The sequence below is a fragment of the Plectropomus leopardus genome, chromosome 2 (assembly GCF_008729295.1).
Source record: "Plectropomus leopardus isolate mb chromosome 2, YSFRI_Pleo_2.0, whole genome shotgun sequence".
Lineage (NCBI taxonomy): Eukaryota > Metazoa > Chordata > Actinopteri > Perciformes > Serranidae > Plectropomus > Plectropomus leopardus.
In genome coordinates this window covers 23,219,118-23,239,194 of record NC_056464.1, presented here as the reverse complement: position 1 = coordinate 23,239,194, position 20,077 = coordinate 23,219,118, and the positions used below count along the sequence as shown (strand labels likewise).

Genomic DNA, 20,077 nt, shown 5'->3' with positions numbered 1-20,077 from the left:
GCTAATATTTTCAAGGTCAATAATAGTATACATAGTATACTATAGTAGTACAATAGTATAATAGTACACATGATTATGTTTTTCATATCACAACATGCTTAGAAATCAAGTACATGTTTTTTTGATATTGTTATTTTGTTTTCCACCTCCACATTTATAAGGACCCTCGTTGTTTGCTGTGAGGTTTCAGCTGCAAACTAACATCATCCAACAGTGACAGCAATAACAGTTTCACTATTTGATTCAAAAAACTAAAGCCAAGACACAGACTGACATCTCTTTCTGAAAACAGATTTTTAATTTACAAAGAGTCAGTGACAGTTTTACAGTGCACATGACACAAAATCACTACTAAAGGTTCGCAGAACCCCAATGAAAAAATATCAACAACAGTGCTAAAAATGACACTTGGACAACTTGTAGATAGGAAGAAATAAATGTTACATTTACATACACATACACATACTGTATGATATGACATCTCAGACTGTGCCTTGCAGCACGACCTCCTCAGCAGAAGCTGTGTGTGTGTGTGTTGGACCCTCTGAATGTACTGTATGTATTGACCTGAATACTGAGACAACACCATATGGATTGACTGGCCAAGACACTCAAAAGACCTCAGGCCTAATCCCTGCTGGCTAAGTTGATTGGTCTGGGATCCCATTTAAAAACTGAGTGAAACTGTTATTTTTTTCACAATAATAATAATAATAATAATACTAATAATAAGTTAGAGCATGAGATTGTCCTTGCATAACAGTGGTCCTCTAAAAAATATTGCGTCAGAGTGGGCAGTGTCGTCTATAATCCTGAGGGAATCCTGATATTTGTGTGAATTTGTGAAGGAAGCTGCAGCTAGTTTTTTATGATGCTGCTTGAAATGAAAAACACTAAAACAGTTTATTATGATACAAGAGAATAGATACTGTAAGATCAGTTTGTGGTTTAAATACACGTGTGTTTGTATTGTTACTGTGACATATTTATTTGTGCAGAATAATGAAAACCATGCGATGGGATATTACAGTAAATGTTTGTTATTGCTGCTGTTTGGTTTATGGCAAGTATGTACAATGCTCTGTACATTGATCCTGTCTGACAGATTGCGGGTCTTTACCTCCACTCTCTTAACTGTCACAGCTATGTCACGCATTTACCTGCATATATACAGTAGGTAACACCATCATCATAACTCATCCTCAAAGCTTTGGGATTAAACAAGCCTGTTTTGCATGTTCTTCGAGGCTGTGGCGAACAAGCTTTACATAACGACCGGGTACCAGATGGCAGTCAGTCAGTCGGCACTCGCGGTTGCCATCTTTACCCACTCCTCTCTCTGCGGACTGACAGTTGACTCAACATGTGCCATGTCTACACGGCAGAGAAGCATTACTAACAAGCACAAGATCGCTGGGACAAAGTTTAATGTGCAGTTTTTGAACTAGTTTTGCACTGTATTGCTGTTACATCTTTTTCTAGATGAGATTAGGCAAGATGTCTCTAAAATGTGTTTGAAACCCATTTAAATGCGGCAGTGTCTCATAGTTTACTCCTGTGTAACATCAGCAACTTTTACACTGCCTATTCAAGGCGGGAATGTCGCACCATAAAGTCGCTTTGCTGTTCTGCATAAAAGGTTCAATTGTGGAATGGGGGGGCAGAGTTATCTTGCCTTTGAGATAGCAATGGAGGTAGTAACAGCGCTGAAACAGTGTCTATGTAAAATGTACAGCTGGCAGGATGGGATCATGGGCGGGATGGGTGTGGCTTTTTGACTGTGTGTTATCTATGTGACCCACTGCAAAGCAGCTGCATGCAGTTAGTGGCTGACTCAAAGAACAGCAGCCGTTACTGTCCAAAAATTATGAAAACAATAGCTCCTTACCCTCTGAACAGAAGAGGAGATCAGCCGCCATGTAACAGGGATGGTAAATAATTGGTATTGCTGTGTTATGCCGTCTTTATTGTATATAAAGTGTAGTGATACGTCTGTTTTATGTGACATGAGAGGCAGACGTTGTTGTGTTAAATGCCTATCACGCCTCTTTTGCTTTTGCGATGCTGGCATGCTATCTAAAGTCACACACTGGAGCGGCATGATGCTGCAGTTGTTTGGTACTGTGCAGGGAGAAATCAAGAAGCACAGTCTTTGTGAAAAAAAGGGCTATTCATTCCCTGAGCAAGGTGAATGAGACGGACGTGTTCAATTTAACCTGAGTTTCCGAGGCGCTCGGTTGAGGCCTGTTGGAAACATAAGTGAGCTTATGACTGTGTTTAGTGGCAGTGCGTTCAGTAACAGCTGTTTGTAGCATCGCTTAAAAAAAACATGCAATCCAACTGTTGGCGTTTCCATTCATAGATGCAGAGAAGTGAGAGTCATGTAGCGTTGCATTTTCTGAAGATCTGTAATGGTGGTGACATTCTGAGAAAGATGTCCGTTTTTATGTACCGTCTTTTAAGACATCCAGAGACTCAGTCATACATGCAGGCACACACAAGAAGATGCTAGAATAATACAAAACTTGCAGCATAAGTCCTCAAAAAATCTCTCTTTCACACAGCCAGACACACACAGCAAACGAGGTTTAGGTTTTTAGGATTGTCTGACAAACTGTTGCCCTGATAATCTCGTTGTGGGTGTGAAGTTCATCGGTTCATTTTTGGAAGATAACTGTATCCACATTCAGTCATTCATTCATTCCCCCTCCAGCACAGCCTCAAATCCCCCCAGCACCTGTCACTCACTCAGTTTGGCATCACTGGCAGTCTGTTGGACTTGCTGTCAGACCCACACAGCTGTGTTGTAGTCAAACAAGGGCTGCATTTTCTCCAGACCAGTCTCTGGCTGTCTCCTGTCTAAATAAATCCCAGCAAATGGCTGCTGGTGGAGCTGGGGGAAGTGGTGTTGATGGTGTTGGTGGTTCCTCTCTGCCTCAGCTTGATGAGGACACGGCCTGCCTTTGCCCTGCTGTCCATTTGCCCAGAATGGCAGGTAGAAACTGCCTTTTGAAATTTTAGGAGCCGCTTTCTTTGGCCTTTTGAAGAGGTCGCCCTCTGGCAGCTCAGGAGCCATCCAGCCAGGCCGCTCCTTCAGCAGCTTGTCCCTGTCCGGCCGCACGCTGCGCAGGAACTTCTTGAAGATGTTTGTGGTTAACGAGAATTTCCTGCAGATCTCCTGTGAGCGGCTGAGGCGGAGAGGGTGAGCGGGGGTGTCCGGTCTGTCCGCCCCTCCGTCTGCTAACCTCTCCTCTCTGCTCTTTCTCCTCTCCTCCTCTTCCCCTTCATCCCTCTCCACCTCAGGCAGGTCTAGCCAGTTGCCCACGAGGTCAGCAAAAACGTTGTCGCCCAGCACTAAGGGCTGGCGGTTGCGGCTGCGGCTCATCAGCGAAGAAGTCCAGTCACTGGCATCGTCAGTGCTGTCCTGCGAGTAGTCGCTGTCCAGTGAAGGGCCCTCTCTGGAGAGACTATACAGGATCCCAGGCAGGTCCACCACCTGAGTACGACGGGGAGCCTGTCGCTGAGGGTAGGACTCCGGTGGAGGGTTTCCCACCATTGGTCCGTAGAAATCCACCTGTGGGGCGGAGTATCCTGACCACCTCTTTGGTATAGACTCAAGATCATTCTCGCTTCTCACACTTCGTGCGCTTCTTTCACTTCCCTCACTCTCGCTCTCAAGGCTGGATGCAGATGAAGACGACGTTCCCAGGCTGCTTCTGTTTCGGCTCCTGTCATCTCGGCTGAAGGTGTTTCTGCTCTCTAGTGACACCCTTGGACTTTGAATTTGGTTGGGCTCCTCAGACATTGTTTGACTGAATCTGCAATCCTTGCCTGAGGAGGAAGCTGCTGTAGATTCAGGAGGAGCTGGCGGAGCTGGATTTGGGAGTCCTCGGTTAATAGGTCGCCCCGAAATGTCAAGGTTTTCTAGTGCTGTCTGGACCTGAAGGAGCTTGAGTTCCTGAAGAGCTCCCATCATTGAATTCATCTGAGCGTGGAGGCCATCTCCAGCTTCTTTCATGCACAGCTGAAGGGACACACAAAGATAAAGAGATGATCAGAGACAAAAATTTAAAATGTCAGTAGGTTTGGGTGGTATTAAGTTATTATGGTATACCAGAGTACTTAGAAAACCTGAAGGTGTGTTTTTCAATACAGGCGCTTCCCTTTCTATCAAACTCATTATATGTAGTGCACAGCATGCACTCTGCAGTCTCCAGTCTTTACTGATGGAGCAGGCAGCTGAGCTGAAAGACACCACGTCACCTAAAGGCAGAGGAATAAGTTACAGTACTGTAAACAACCAGCGGCCAACAATGGCAGAGACCGTGAGGAAAAACAGCATGTTGTTGCAGCAACTCGTTCAATTGAGGATTTATTTCAACTAAACTGGAGCTGGTGATTATAGGAAAAGTGAACAGCACAAAGCCCTGCACTCTTATACTGTCATATACCGTATACCCCAGTGAAATTTCATGAAGGTATGAAAAATTGGATACCGCCCAAGCACAATGTCCACTTTGGTTTAACATCTAAAGACCTTGTAGAGGTCATCAATTTAATCATTTGAAATGTCAGCCTCCTGCTGGACCCATCTCATCCATCAAAGACTGATTTCCTCACTGCCCCTCCTCCTGTTTGTCATTTATCTCAGCACAAATCCAATTACACACAATCACCTGGTGGTATAAACATTAAATACATGCATTCATAAATAAAAAACAGTCCTGCTTTCAGTGTCTGTGTTGGTTAGACTCTTATCATGTGTTTCAGGCACCTTGTTTAATTATGGGTCATGTGACCTAGTTTTGGATGACAGGCCAGGGTCCCATATGGCCTGCGTACGAGATGGGATCCAAGTAATGACAGCTGTAAAACAGACTTTTTTATGTCAGTCTTTCACTCTTTCCATCTCCGTTTTCTATCCATTTACTTCAATACATATCTGCTCCCTCCTCTGAGCTCTTTGTCTTCACTTTGACTTCCCTGTGTGCAGCAGTAATCATACACTCGGCTTTTATCCTCCTCCTCTCTCTTTCTGCTCTCATCTGTTTAAGAGCCTGCGTCATGTGATGTAACCGTCTTCTTTTTCCTGAGGGCAGACAGAAAGCCCAGAGGCAGCATCCTGACCTGTGTCTTAACTTGTTGCTTGAATCATTTGACCCAGACCTTTTGAATGATTCTTTCAATCTAACAACAGGTTTATCTTCATCTTAAGAACATGCTGACATTGGCAAACGTAGCAACCCATTGTGAAGTAAACCTGCCTTTTTAAAAAAAGACAAACATCCATGGGAAGACAAGAGGAAGCATGTAAGGAATTTTAAAAAACGTGCCGGCTTCTGTGGGAAACCGCTGGTTCAAAACTTCTGAAGAACACCTACAGCAGCTGATCAACAAGCTGCCTGTCAGGATCTGTCAGTTAAACCGAAAAAGACATACATAACTGTCAACTTAACACAAGTGCAGTTTATTGCTCATCAGTTAGGCCTCTAACAGCTATTTTGTTTCAGTACTAGAATAAAATATCTCAAGATGTAAAACAAGAGCTTCTAATTATACAAAACAACATAAATCATTTGAAATTGTAACCTTACCTTCTATAAACTGTCACAAAGCAGGAGGTATAGATATCCCTGTCTGTCTCCCTGTTGTTAGTCTGCACCTCTGTCACCGTCTCTCACATTTCAAACAGATCTGTCTGACAGCCCCTATATGTATCTCTCTCCAATCGGGGGACACCGCTGGGCGTGACAGCCAATCAGCACTGCCCGTCTAGACTATAATCCCGAAACGTTCGGGGGGGTGGGGTCACTCAGGCGGAAACAGACTGACAATGAGAGGAGCGAGTGAGAGTCAGCCGGATGAGTAGAGAGAGGGGGCGGGGGAGGAGGGTTGAGTGCATGTGTGAGGATGGGATGTATCCCTCGCCATATGTTGAGATGTCGAAGAGAAAACTGTTGATGGATTTAATTATGGATGACTCCATAAGAACACAAGAGGACGGGGGGGTTAGTTGTAGGTGTAACATCACCAGGCTGTGATACTTAATCTTAAGGGAGCAGTGATTGTGTTGATCCCCGGGGTGGGAAAAGTAACTGCGTAGGACAACTGACATTACAGCATCGTAAACAAAGTGACCTATAAGTACCGTGAGAGAAGTAGCTGTGGCAGAATGTTGTGTTTCTGGAAAAATAGCCAAATGTAATCAATAACAAAAAAATTAGGTCTACATGTCGGTAAAAAAAAAAAAAAAATTGTAGCAATGAGAAAATGGGCGAAATCACAAACCTCAAATACAATACAGTATCTATCTGATGAGTATTAGCCTGTTTACATGCACAAAATATTCTGTTTTTTTGCCCTTATTAAAAAAACCCCAACTAAATTCTTACTAAGCAGTTTACATGGCTAATGAAAATTAATAATCCACTAATATGCCTCTCTAAACGCAATCGTGCAAACTCCAATTAATGTGCCCTAACATGTTGTTCATCATGTCAAAATATGGAATCGATTTATCCACGAAGTATGTCCGACTCCACCACTGCAGGTGGAGATATGCTCCCTTTCAGCTAGTTACAATAAACCTATTATTTATACAGTCTAAGATATAGATTGAATCACAATCATAAGTGTTTATTGACAGTAACTTCAGGGCAGAAAACTGCTGCATCATGTACATATGATCAAACGGCGCTGAGCAAACTCTGACTTCTTTGATTAGTTTTAAGCCACCTAAAAATCATTATGAGTTTAAGTTTAGCCTACACTATAATGAGAACATATTTTTCCTGCTTTACCTTGCTGTAAAACAGCCCTTACGGACGGGGATTTGAAGCAGTTGTATCAAAAACACCACACTCAGAAAAACATCAAAATTGTACTCCTCTGAATGGCGGAGTTGCTGCTCTACTGCTGCCTGCACCAACTGGTGTGGAAGTTAAAGAGGATAAAATATCTAAATATAGTGTATACTTAAAATTATATTGATTTACTTTAGGTGACTTAAGTATCTTTTGCCGCAGCCTTGTCCACCGCAGTATATCACTCATTGCTTCCTTGCCGGTGTAGTGGGACTGTACTTTATTTATCAGAGGAGAGGGGTGGCTGGGAGGTGACTTTTTTATTTAAAACAAATATAAAATACTACCTTTTTAAGTTGCATGTCCCTCACCTAAGCCAAAATTAAAAACAAAAGTCCCCCTTTTTGACGAACAGTCCCTATCTCTAAATGCAGAGGAAGACCAGTGCAGCAACTAGGAGCACGCAGAGCACGCAGAGTCCAGTTAAAGTTCGGCTGAGATGTTTACATGATGGAACAGCTCAGCTTCCTATCCAGTATCTGGTTATGTTTGTCTGATTTTGAGAAATTAAATTTAGTCCGATTTCAGTCGCACCAACATTTTTACATGTATTTTAAAAGTCCAGTTTTTGTCAGACTAACACACTAATTATACTTTTTCTAACTTGTAAACGTACAGACTGTGTGTGTGAGACAGCCGCAGCAAACTTTTTGTCACTGGACTTATGTAGCATTGTCACAGCTGCAGCAGCACCGGTATGCTGGATAGCTAGCCTAATTATTGTCTCAATTGTGGTCAGATAAACAGTGAATTAATCAAATTCAGTGCCCCAGAAACATTTTCCCCAAGCTACACAGCAGTCATAAATGTGTATTTTCATTTTCCATGGGAACACAGCAAATTGCTTGAATAAGTAGGTTGAAAAAAACGATAGGCGCAGATTAGTCCATAGTCAATGTGACTGTGAAAGAGAAAGAGAAAAGGAGAGACAGAGGCAAGCAGGTCCAAAAACAGAAAATCAATACTGCCACAAATAAATGAATGTATGGGAAACCCTGATGTTAGCATGCCGATGTTAGCATGAAGCTCTAAGCCCCAATACTTTAGTACAGCATTACAGAGCCACTTGCATGGCTGTAGACTGTTAGTCTTGTTCCAAAATACATTAATGATATTTGACATTTTAAAAAAAGCTGCTTTTAGAAAAGGTACAATTTCTTAAAGGCCAAAATTAATAATTCATACAATAAATAATGTGATTAATCATTTAATCCATCATTTAATTTAATGATAAAGGAAAATTGCAATTGCCATCACAATTTCTTAGAGCCCAAGTTGATCTACAATGTATGAAGTTGTTTTTTTTCTGTTTGACCAGCAATGTAAAACCAAAGATGTTCTATTTATTCGATAAAGCATAAAAAGAAGGGAACATTTTAAGTTAAGGATGTTTTCCATTCTTACTTGATTAATTACTTAATTCATCATCAGAACTGTTGTTGAGTCATTCTCTGTTAATCGATTAAGCACTGTCCATGCCTTGACGCTTATCCAATACCCTGCACCATTAGCATTAAACCTCTGGGTTAAAACACTCTGCTCATCACTAACATATGGCTGAGTAGGTGCATGGGGGTGTGAACAGCCCGTAAGATCAGATAATAAGCCTATCAATGCACATGCTGGGAACAAAAGCCTCTGAGCTTCCCGTTGGCTCGCTAAATTAGCCAGCGAAGGTACGTGTAATTAGCACAATCAGGTTGTCTCTTGTCTTCTTGTCTTCCACATATGGCTGACTTCATTAGCTGTAATTGTCTGTGTCCTGGGAGAGGCTGGGAGAGAGCGCATAATTACAGTTTACTTTCCTCCACATCAAAGGTCAACAAGTCTGAAGACAAAATGACGTGTAGAGTTATGTATTGTCGTTACATCTTCGCAGGCAGACATGTGGCTTTAGCAAAGTTTGTGCAGGGATCAGCTGAGGGATTACCGCACTCTGAGCTGCTGCTGAAAGCTCGACCACTTAAATGTATTAAATCTGTTTTTGTAATATTATCTGCTAAACACACCATTCTCATGCAGTGTAAAAGGGCCGCACCTGTTTGCACACGCCAACCAAAAACACCCTAATTTAACACTCACATGCAACTTTTCCATTATCCCCAAAAAGCTTTCACTGGTTATTTACAGAGCTGTTTGCTGGCGTTTCTATTCTAAGGCTACATTAATAATTCAAATTGTGCCCTGCAGAGCAAATAGAACAACAGTAGTAAACTAAACCCCATTATTCCATCTTTACCATGCCAGCTAACTCCAGGCGCTGCCATTTCAAGGCTGAACTTTTTGGCCCAAATATGTCAGCCTTTTCAACCTTCATTCTGCCATCTGCTCAGGAGAGTGACTTTAAAATAACGTCCTGTGGCGGTTTCTAGTTCAAACACAGATGTTCATTCTGAGATGTGTCACTTTTACAATGTGTGAAACAGCTCAGGGCCTCATTAGGGCCAAAACACACGGGACGCAGACCTGACAGGACCTCGAACCACCTTCAGGTCGTAGCCAGGAAAGAATGGGAAAAAAACATCTGTCTCATCTCATTTAATAAGAGAACGGGGATGAAATTGGAGCTGCAGGGAATGTCCAGAAACACTGGAATCATTAACCCAGTCTTGTTAAGCTTTGTTAAATCTTCTTTTTGAACTCCTGCCTTCAAACTATTTCAGCCATTTAATCCATCAAGCGTGCATTTCTATAAAAAGATCATAAAAAAAAAAGCTAGCAAAATCAGCTGAATGAATGAAAGAAAGACACACGGGAGCTGTCCAGTTTCTCCCCCTTCATCCCCCACTTTTTCTTCTTCTTCTTTGGCTGCAGTGATGCCAGCCAACCATACATAATTGCCAATTAAAGGCTAAATGCTTCAAAGTTTAAGAACAATGGCTGGCACTCATGAATTAATGTCGAATGGAGGCTTATTAAAAAAGTCTGGCCATTTTAATTGAAAAAAAAAACCAAACAGTTTATTGGTGATTCTTTAATTTATATTCTCACATCAAGGTTAATCTACTATGATGATACATCCAGAAATCATTCGATGTGCATGTGAGTGAATTAAATACCACACAGTATTAATAAATCAATGCTCCCCCTTTGCCGTCTCCTGCTCTCTGCCTTTATTGCAGCCTCGATATTACCTTCATCAGTTATGGAGGGAAAAAATAAATTCACTGTGCAAACACACTGAGGTCACACATGTCCAAACACGCCTTACTTGAATGAAGTCAGTGTCTTTTTAGAAGACACGTACGTGTGCGTCGCTGATATACATTAACTGGATTGTTGGGTGAGAAATAAACAAACCAAAAACAAACCAGCACTCTGTTCAGGCTATAAAATTCAGGCCATTCACTGTTGTTGTTTATTTGTTATTAACTGCAGGGGGAGGAAACAGTGAGGCCAAGGTTATCAGGCCCAAAAGGTCTTCCTGTTTAGAAGGAGCTGGCCAGCAGCAGCAGCTAGTGTACTCCACCCTCCCTCCACCTCCACCCCTAATTAAAAATGAATGGTAGGCTGTGTGGGTCAAGGACAGGAATGGGGGTCTCTGTCCGTGGGATACAGAGAGGGTCTCTGTGACGAAGTCGCTGGACACGCCACAAACCATTGCCCGAAGTCGCGATTAAGAGGGCTATAAAAGCTGTGGAGCATTCAGTGAAAGAAATAAATTACTGTGGCAATGAATGGATCTTTGACAAAAACGGTTACATGGTGACTCTGTTTGGTCCGAATGTCCTCCGGGTCATGTTCAGGAGGGGAAGAAGTGTGAATAATGTTCAAAAGAGAGTTGGACACGCTTGTATGATAACTAGTCGTTAAAGGGATAGTTCAGATTCATTTGAAGTGGGGTTTTATGAGGCACTTATCTATAGTTGGAGTATTACATACGATGTCAGTCAGCATGCCCCCAGTATGGAGAAGCAGAAAAAAAAATTCATGTACTGCTGTCGATGAGGCCAGCAGCAAAATGTATATTAGCCACAAAAAAAAAAAAAAAATATTCTAGATGTACTTTATTCTGCTGAAAGTCAAATCCAAGAATGCTTATACAAGTATTTTTTTAAAGGCAAGACATGGCAATTAATTTTATCATTAATATTGAGGGTTCTGGTTAATCTATAGACCTCACAGTGAAAACTCTTTACTAGAACCACTACAAACAAATAGCTTCTATGAAAATGCCTGACAGTTGGTCCTGTGGGTTAATCAGGGCAATGTGAACCATATTCCTGAAAAGAAACGATGCTCTTGTGTTTTTAAAACTACCTTCACCTCCGGTTGTATTTGGGCAGCAGCAAAAATGACCAGATAAGTATCCCAAAAGCCTTGCAAATCAAACCCAAACTATCAGCAAGAGGTGAGTAGAAATGGAGAATTGGGTAAAATGTGCCTTTTGAAAAACAGATTTATCTACTGCTTCTGTGACCAGAAAAGACTCCCTGAAGGCCTTTCAGAGACGGGAGGTGGTTTAATAGCTTGTTTCCTGCTAGAGCTCATTTACGCCATCACTAAAACTATGCTGCTGTGGGAGACACAGGATGATTAGGATCCATATCATCATCTTTGGCAGATGATATTTGGTGAAAATCTGGGAGCCAATCTGTTGTCTTCCTGGCTGAAAGTCTTCGGTGGAAGCTATGATCGTTAGACAGATGCTTGATAGCACCACAGTTGACGTCAGCACCTAGTGTGTGGGCAGTGAAAGTGCACGGCCAATTCTCCAGCCCACAGTTGTAACATCAAGTGTGACGTTAATGTTGCAGAGACTCCAGATCCTGCCCCCCTCTTAGTCTAACATCAAAAGCTTTCATGATGAGTGCCCTGATTTTTCTGCAGTGTTTAAATGCTCATCGAGTTCAGTGATTTATTGGAAGTGAATGGTCCTCCATTAGTGCATAATACTATCAAACTTAGTAATGTGTAATGCACATCCTGTACATGCTATCATAGTGTGCTCAGTTGTTCAGTTTGGGATACAGTGTTTTGGAATTTGAAGTTTGTATATGCAGGTGCTGTGATATAAAGGGAGCAAATTTGCCTTTTTAATGACTTTAAAGCTGCACTCAATATTTTTACATTAACAGTGAATCAAATGACTAAACTTTGATGAACTTACAGAGAATTATCATCCAAATTTGCAGTTTCCCACAGCTCTACAGAGCACTTTATTGTCTTTAAGCATATTATTTTGGTCTTATGGCCCACAACTAGGGCTGCCATTAACAATTATTTTCATTATTGATTAATCTACTGATTATTTTTATGATTCATTAATTAATCTATTAATTGTTAAGTCTGTAAAATGTCAAATGCTCATCACAATTTCCCTGAACCTCAAGTGACATCTTCAATTTGCACTCCAAAACCCAAAGCAAATTTTCACTTTTAAACAGCTCGATTCAGCAAAAATTTGACATTTTTTGCCTGAAAAATAACGCAATACAAATAATGGACTATTAAAATAGTTTGCAAGTTATTTTCTTTAGATCAGCTACAACATTGATATTATAGAACGTCTCCAGCTGTGAAAAAGCAGCTGATGTTCGAAGAAAACTTCTTATAAACCCACCTGCTCAGCACCAAATAGCAGAAACAATGAGTTTGTGACTAGCTGGTGAACATAGTGGGGCACTGAGCAACTAAAGGAACTGATATTTTCAGTAGGAATTGGTGGAGACCAAAAACTGAGCTAAAAGGGGAGTGAATATGGGACTTATTTTTGTCAAGAAACATGACTTCAAATAAACGCAAAAGTCTTCTGGACATGTTATAGTCTATTATAGGGCCACTAGGGCCATACCCCACTCACAATTATGCCAGCCTAATCAGATACGGCAGTTCAATCCAACTATTCAACAACAAATTTTTTTCAGATGTAAGATATCAAACAAAAGACAAGGGCTATATCTTACTGAGTCACTCTGAGCTGTAAATTCACCATTTATAAGAAAGAGAGAGAAGATAGCATTATCTCAGAGGTGGAGTCTCTCTCCCTCTGTGTCGCTGCATTGTGTCTGCTGCAACTTTTACCAAAGAGGAGTGTGAAAATCAAGAGTGTTCATGCCACAGCAAACTCTGGAAAGCAAAACGCCCCCAGCATAGCACACTGACTAGCAAAGAAAAAAGAAGAAAAAACTGAGGCAATCTCAGTTGACTGAGGAGTCTCTAACTTAGGAATCAAATCTCGGACTTTCGAGGGGCAGCCCTAATACTAATGTTGCTCTGTGTCTGCAGGATGTGTAATTAGGTTACTACAGGATAAAAGATTTTCCACAACAACTTTGCACTGTGATAATTTGTCAATTATTCGTCTACAGCTTGCTCCCCAAGTGGCCAAAAAAATCAATTATTGCTACTCAAATGCATTCTGCAACATATCTTCCATTTCACCCGCAGAACAGTTCCAAAAATCCAATTTCTTTTGGCCACACATAAAGCAATAATGCCAGACAAAATGTCATTTGAAGGCCCCAAAGACACAATAACATGAGAGAGAACACAATATTGACCTAGACCTCAGTGAGGGCAACACCCGTGAGAAATAATCCACATATTTTTCTTCAAATAAAAGCAAACAGAGCAGAGGAAAGACACAACTCAATCTCAGACCAGCGGGGTCACGTGTGGTTACAGCAGCAGCATAATTAACCACTCAACTGTCTCTTGATACAGTAAATCCCAAACATGGCGTTTTCTGTTCTGTGAACTGTGATAAAGTGGGTTACGTGCGTTCTGTCTCATAACGATAAACTGGCTTTGTAAATAAAAATTCCCTCTCAAACACAGTGATCACCCATGCAAAACCCCACAGCTGCCACTAAGAGCCAATTATAGCCGAGGGGAAGGAAGGGCAGGTTGGAGAACAGGAGCCACGAGGGAGGCTCCGAACAAACGAACTCAAAGTTAAACCACTACACTTCTTTGTGTGGTGAGCAGATTTCTGATCCCACACCCTAAAGGTAACAAAGAACATGCCACTTTGAGGCACACGAGCTTTCCAGAATACACTACACTATTTTTCTCGTATATCATGACCTCATACTTACTGGCTTTGGTGTTGAATTCCAAGCTGACAGTCATGTTTTGAAATGTGCCTCAGGTGTGTGAGGGATAAAGGAGTATGATGCATATGAAATCAGCTTCAGAAGTGATGACACTAAAAAAGGTTTGACTTATGCTTGAGTGTCTGAAATGCAGGTGTCTACCCTACATTTAGACAAGATGACTCAAAGGCATGTCAGCATTTGTATCTTTGACTCTAAGCAGGCAGGAAGGGCTTATGTTTTTTTTGTGACTCTTTGTCTGCTGTGTGAATAATGAGTCATGCATGAGCTTAAAAATATTTCATTGTTTCCATTATATCCCCTGGATTTCTATGGAGCCATGCAAAGCTTTTTATTGGAACAAATGGGAGCAAACAGCCTGTTGACAAACTCTGTTTTCAGTCAGTAGAAAGATGAAAAACAATGTTACATTCTTGGCTTGAAAACTAAGCTGTCAGTTAATATTTTTTTGGTGTCACTAGTGTTTTGAATGTGGTCAGCAGTTGGGAGAAATAGCCCCAGACCTTGTCGGGTCAAGGGTCAAATGTTCAAGCGTGACCTGACACTACCCCACACAGACTGACTCCCCCTACCCCCTGATGCCTGACACAGTGTTCACATTTTCAGATGACACTCTTCTTCTTTTAGAGCTGTTAGTGCATTGGATTTCAGGATGTCTACTGTGCACTGAGTCCACAGTTGTAAATTATGTGACTTTTACACAGGCTTGAATTCCATGTTCAAAGGAATAGACACTGCAACCTGCAAGGTGAACATTTTTTCAGCTCCTTATGTAGGCCCTGTCCTCACATGCACATATTTTTAAAAATGGATATCCTCCCCCTCTGTTTTGAGAAACTTGTTATATTCACACAAGCTTTGTTTTAAAAAAAAAAATTCTGTCCCCACTAAAATACAAAAATTATTTCAAAAGCTTGCTGGTGTTAGTTGTCTTCAGCAGCCTCCCCTCGTCAAAGGTAGCAAATTGTACACGCAAAAGTTATTCAAAACACCTACTGGAGATCATTGTTCATTGTCATTGTTTCCCAAACTTTCTGTTTTACACATCTGCACAGATAAACAGTAACTGAAGTTTTGAAAAATCTGTACCTTGGAAGTAGTTTAAAAAAATCTTAGTTTAGTAACCTAAAACATGCAGACAAGAGACCAAAACATAGAGGAAAATATCACTTTGTAAAGATATCTACATGTAGACAGGGCCCTGCTGCCCTTTACAGAAACATTTTTAAAGTATGTAAAAATAAAAATGAAGGACAACCAGGTCAAGGTTGACCGGTGAAAGAGCATTACATATCAAGATGGCAAGCGTTAGTATCAGAAGAAGCATCGGAGAGATTCAGCTGTACATGTTTGGGCCTCAGTCAGACTCAGATGAGGAGTCAGTTGTGCACCTGAACAGTGACTATAAGATGTATCAGAATCATCTCTGTACTGACAAGTCGGCTTTGCTCTGTGGGTTTCTGTTTTCTTTGCAGGTTTTGTGTCGCAGTCTGTTCCCCTATCAATATGTGTTTCCGGTGTTAGACAGTGATTGACACTCCCATTAGTGACATACCTAATGTAATTTGCCTGTTGTATGTTTAGGTCTTAGATTTTAAGAAGCACACTCACATCGCTTCCTTCAACAGAAGCAAAATCACCTCTCTAATGACAAACTTTGGTTGCTTGTTTTAAGGGGAAATGGATAAAAAGAAAAACACATCTTTGAGAGGTGGGGACTTTGCACGTGTGCTTTGCAAAACTGCTAACAATTTTTAAATGCATGCTGCACAGTGTTAGGTCTTCAGATGCATTTTCTTCCACCTGTTCCTGGCAGTGATTAGTGTAAAACCATTTCCATACGATATGAAAATCAATTAACAGACTCTGACTCCAGATCTTTGAATTGCTGCCCACATCTCTGAGTGGGCATTTAAGTGTTTCAAAGACGTTTGGTGTTGTGCTCATTAATGGCGCACAGCTTTGAAGATGGGTTTAAGAATGAGGACATCATCCTCTTGTGAACAGCAGGAAATATAGAGACGGAAGAAACGTCCATAAAAAGATGACAAGCACGGATAAGATCAACGCAGCTGTCCAGGTCTTTTATACGTCTACATAACTTATAAAAGCTGCATATTTCTTTGATTGATATGAAAAAAAGCTAGCTCAACCCAGAGGTCACTGTTGTAGCTTCCTTGCAGAGTGAAAATCAGCTGGATGGATATATCACTCACTACTGATTAGGGCAAAAACAAACAGAAAACATAAACACGGTGCCACACTGCATAATTAAGTGAAATGGCAAATTATCAGGCTCCTTGAAACGTGCTTAATTTGAGCAGTTATTACACTAACCATGAACTCCGCATTAATTTCTGTCAAAGTTGCATTATTGCGGCTTGGGTAATGTAGTGCAGCCCAATCAATCTGCAATTAAGCTGCTTCAACACGATGATGTATCCCGAACAACATTAGCTACACTTGATATTAAGTGGGATGGATTACAACTCAGACAGGTTTCAACAGTCTACTAACTGGTTTTCATACAATACAGATCACTTTCTGAAACTGAAAAATGTATTTAACACAGTAGCATGGTCTGCAAAATGGTTTTCTGTCATTTAATTAGTTAAAACTTGCAAAACAAGTGGGACAGCCCTTTGAAAGACAGTCTTTGAAGTGATACTGAAGAGCTACTCGACTCTGCAGCAGGTGTAAGTCGGTTGTTAGATGTTTGTGATCTCTGTGCTGCAGATGGAGCTGGTTTACTGCTCGTCAGTTGGGCTCTAGATAAAAATCCGTCACAGTGGAAAGAAAAGTGACAACCTTGGCACAGATATCCTTCGTTTTCTGAACAACAGATTGCATCCCACATGGTCCTTTGCAGGGGGAGCCTGCCTCGGCTTTTTAACCGGCATCTGCTCTCTGTTCTCCTGTTTGATCCCCGGCAAGGCGCGACACTTTTTCTATTATGTTACCAAACTGTGATATGGCAGCTATAACACTACATGTCCTCCTGGCATCGACGTCTACTCCCCTGAAATCTCAAGTGCCACTTCACAGACGTGTGGCTAATTCGGAGACACAAATTCACAGAACTCACAGAGTGGATCATGTTGCAAAACACGCAGCCATGCGCGGCTTTTCTGCGGGCCAGTGGCTGGATTGAAAGAAAGAAAAAAATCTGCTTTGAAGATGATTCCAAAAGAAATCTGTGCCAGTTAAGGCTCCTTTGAAAAATGGGTCTACATTGTGTCACTGCCAAGTGATTTGGGTGTGAGGGTGAGGCTAACAGATTTTGTTTTTACATTTCAAGGACGGGGGTAAGAGATAGCACTCTGAATTTGCCACCATCAAACAAATTTGTTTGTCAGAGGAGAGATGTGAACATCTTAAATAAGGGAGAATGACAAATTCATTGAGTTCAAAATAACGTGCTGAAACACAGTGTGACTGCCAGCTCCACTCACTCCTTTGTGAGAGCAAAACCTCACAGCAGTCTGTTATTGAGCTGCAACCTGGGCTGGGCAATATATTAATAATATATTGAAATCGTGATATGAGACTAGATATCGTCCTAGATTTCGGATCGATATAGTGTAAGTGAGATAAATACAGAAGCAAACAACAATAAGCACAGAAAATGAAGTCAAAGTATGAAACTCAAAACAATCTTAAGCAAATGAGAAAGAGACCTCAGTGCTCCTGATATGTGCGACATAAGGTGGCGCTAGACCATTTAAACCTCAAAAACAGCAAAATTACAGTAAAAGGATGTAATATTTTTCAATTCATCAGCTTGTTCCAGCTGTTGTATTATTTTCCTTCACCCACTTAGTTATTATATCTACAGTATTGATAAAATAATTAAAAAATTCATTGTAGAAACATTTTGTGAAAGCACCAATAGTCAGCCCTACAGTGTTATTGCAATACTGATATGAAGATATTACTATCTTATCTATTAAACAATTGACTATTTTCTTGATTAATCGATTATTTGTTTGGTGTATAAATGTCCCAAAGCTCATGTCTCTAAATGTCTTTTTTTGTTGTTCATGAACAGTTCAAAACCCCAAATTATTCAGTTTACCATGATATTAAACAGATAAAAGTAGCAAATTATTATAATTTAAGGAGCCAGAAACAGCAAACTCTGAGCATTTCTGCTTCAAAACTAAATCAAACGACTATTCGACTAACAGAACACTTGCTGAATTAATCCATTGATTAATCATTTTAGCCCCAGTGCATAATTGCATTTTCTACAACAAATCAAAACACTGTGAATCTAACAACTATTTCACGACTAAAAGCAGTCTGCCTGAGAGAGGAGGAGAAACTGTCTTGAGCTCATTAAGATTAAAACATCTGTCCCAGATGTGTGGACAGAGAGGAGCGGGGATATGTACACATGCTTCTGGTGTGGTCGAAGCTTTAAGCCCACACAGATTAATGCGATTTTAAAGAAAATACACATGCACCCCCAACTGAAAAGCAAAAAGTAGAATAAAAGAGAGAACCATCAGGACACACAGCGGTTCATTTGATGTCATTTCGTATATATTTTGTTATAAAAAAATGAATTATTATTTTCATTTATGTGCACAGAGGTATGCCACATTGCATTAACGATGCTGGCCTACGTAGATGTTTGAAATGCACAATAATAAAGAACAACATGACTCACAGCTGATTGCAGTAGTAGAAATAAACAACACAACATACCAGTTCTTGCTTCAGTCGCCTCAGACACGCATCCATGTTTTTGCATTCCGGTTTGGTAAGATGCTGTTGTTCCATGTTTTTAAAAAATTATTTATTATTATTTCTTTTGAAAGACGAGGATTTCAGATGAAACGCGTCGCCAGTCGCCTCTCGAGCATGACTATGCGAGCTTTCTACCGGGCAGGAAAAATTCAAACAACGCTCTCGCAGAGAGCAGAAATCAATTTGGAGATGCGCAAATCCTGCTGAGGAATGCGCGCGTGGCTCGCATTGACGCGAATCCTGTGATTAAAACAACAAGAACAACAGCAACAACAAGAACAACAACTCCCGAAAAATGAAAACGTGTTTACTCCAAAAATGATAATGTGGTCCCTCTTAAGACTCAGTCCGTGTGTGCGTCTCAGTGGCTGCTGCTCGACTACTGTCAGCCTGCTGTGTGTGTGTGCTGCTCAGCCGTTTTTTTCCCTCTCTGCTGATTTCCCATTCAAGAGGAGCGCTTACGTTGCCCATCCAATTTCCTCCAATGAGTGAGCCTCTCAGGACAGACTCATTCAAACGGGGATCAGTCATTTATTATAGAAGAGTAGATTAGTCCAGTGCAGCTTGTAATAATTTCACAGAGATTTGAAGAGAAAGACTGAAACATCTGGAAATATTTAAATCAAGGCTGCAGGATCAGAGAGAGCATAAAATATAAAGTAAATATCTTTACTTCATGGCGCTGATGGGCTAGTAGAGTAGATCCTGCAGCCACTGTTGGTCTGAAGAAGGAAGTTTAGGGAGGATGTGTCTGAAAGAAACCATATGTGTCATGAAACGAGCCATAGGGACAGTTTCCTGGCCACCTCTGCTGCATTCAGAGAGGAAACACCTGAGCCACAGGCTTTTGTTGGGTGACCTGGATATAACGCTTTATTAGCAAGGGCAGGAAGAGGTGCATATACAAGGAACACAATCTGGAAGTTGTTTATCACTTTTTCTCCCATAATATAAATTGGACATTTCTGAAACACAGTATATAGCAAACACAGTATATGAAACATTCTCTCAGGAGGTTTGTTTACCATGAAGTTATTGCATCGCTGAAAGAAAAAGGAAGGGCATTTAGGGGAAACTACTTAAATAATGTAAACAACTCCAAACATTAAGAAAAATGTAATCTGTTCTGTTGACTATTTGTCCCTGGCATAAGGTGAATTCCCAGAAAAGCCAAACGGGGTGCTAAGCATTGCATCCTCGTTTTGAATTTTGATGATTTAATATGTTGCAGATTTTAGACTTTAGTATTTTTTTATGCCTGCTTTATATTTACAGAGTTTTAGAACTGGCTTATTTAGGAAAACTTAAACTCTGTTATCGTATTGACATTTGCATTCCTCATACTTTGAAAAGTTACCAAGTTCTGTTCTGCAAAAAATAGATGAGGTCCATGCGGTTGCATAT

The 20,077-nt window shown here is 40.9% G+C and overlaps 1 protein-coding gene across 1 annotated transcript; it reads right to left on the bottom strand.

The window, feature by feature from the left end:
- Positions 1–432: 432 nt before the first annotated feature.
- Positions 433–19,037, bottom strand: inka2 (inka box actin regulator 2). The gene is made up of 2 exons (XM_042494711.1): positions 18,632–19,037; positions 433–4,024 (listed from the first exon to the last, which is right to left on the bottom strand). Exons 1-2 carry the CDS (start codon positions 18,704–18,706, stop codon positions 2,786–2,788), a joined length of 1,314 nt encoding a protein of 437 aa, XP_042350645.1. The 5' UTR covers positions 18,707–19,037; the 3' UTR covers positions 433–2,785.
- Positions 19,038–20,077: the final 1,040 nt, after the last annotated feature.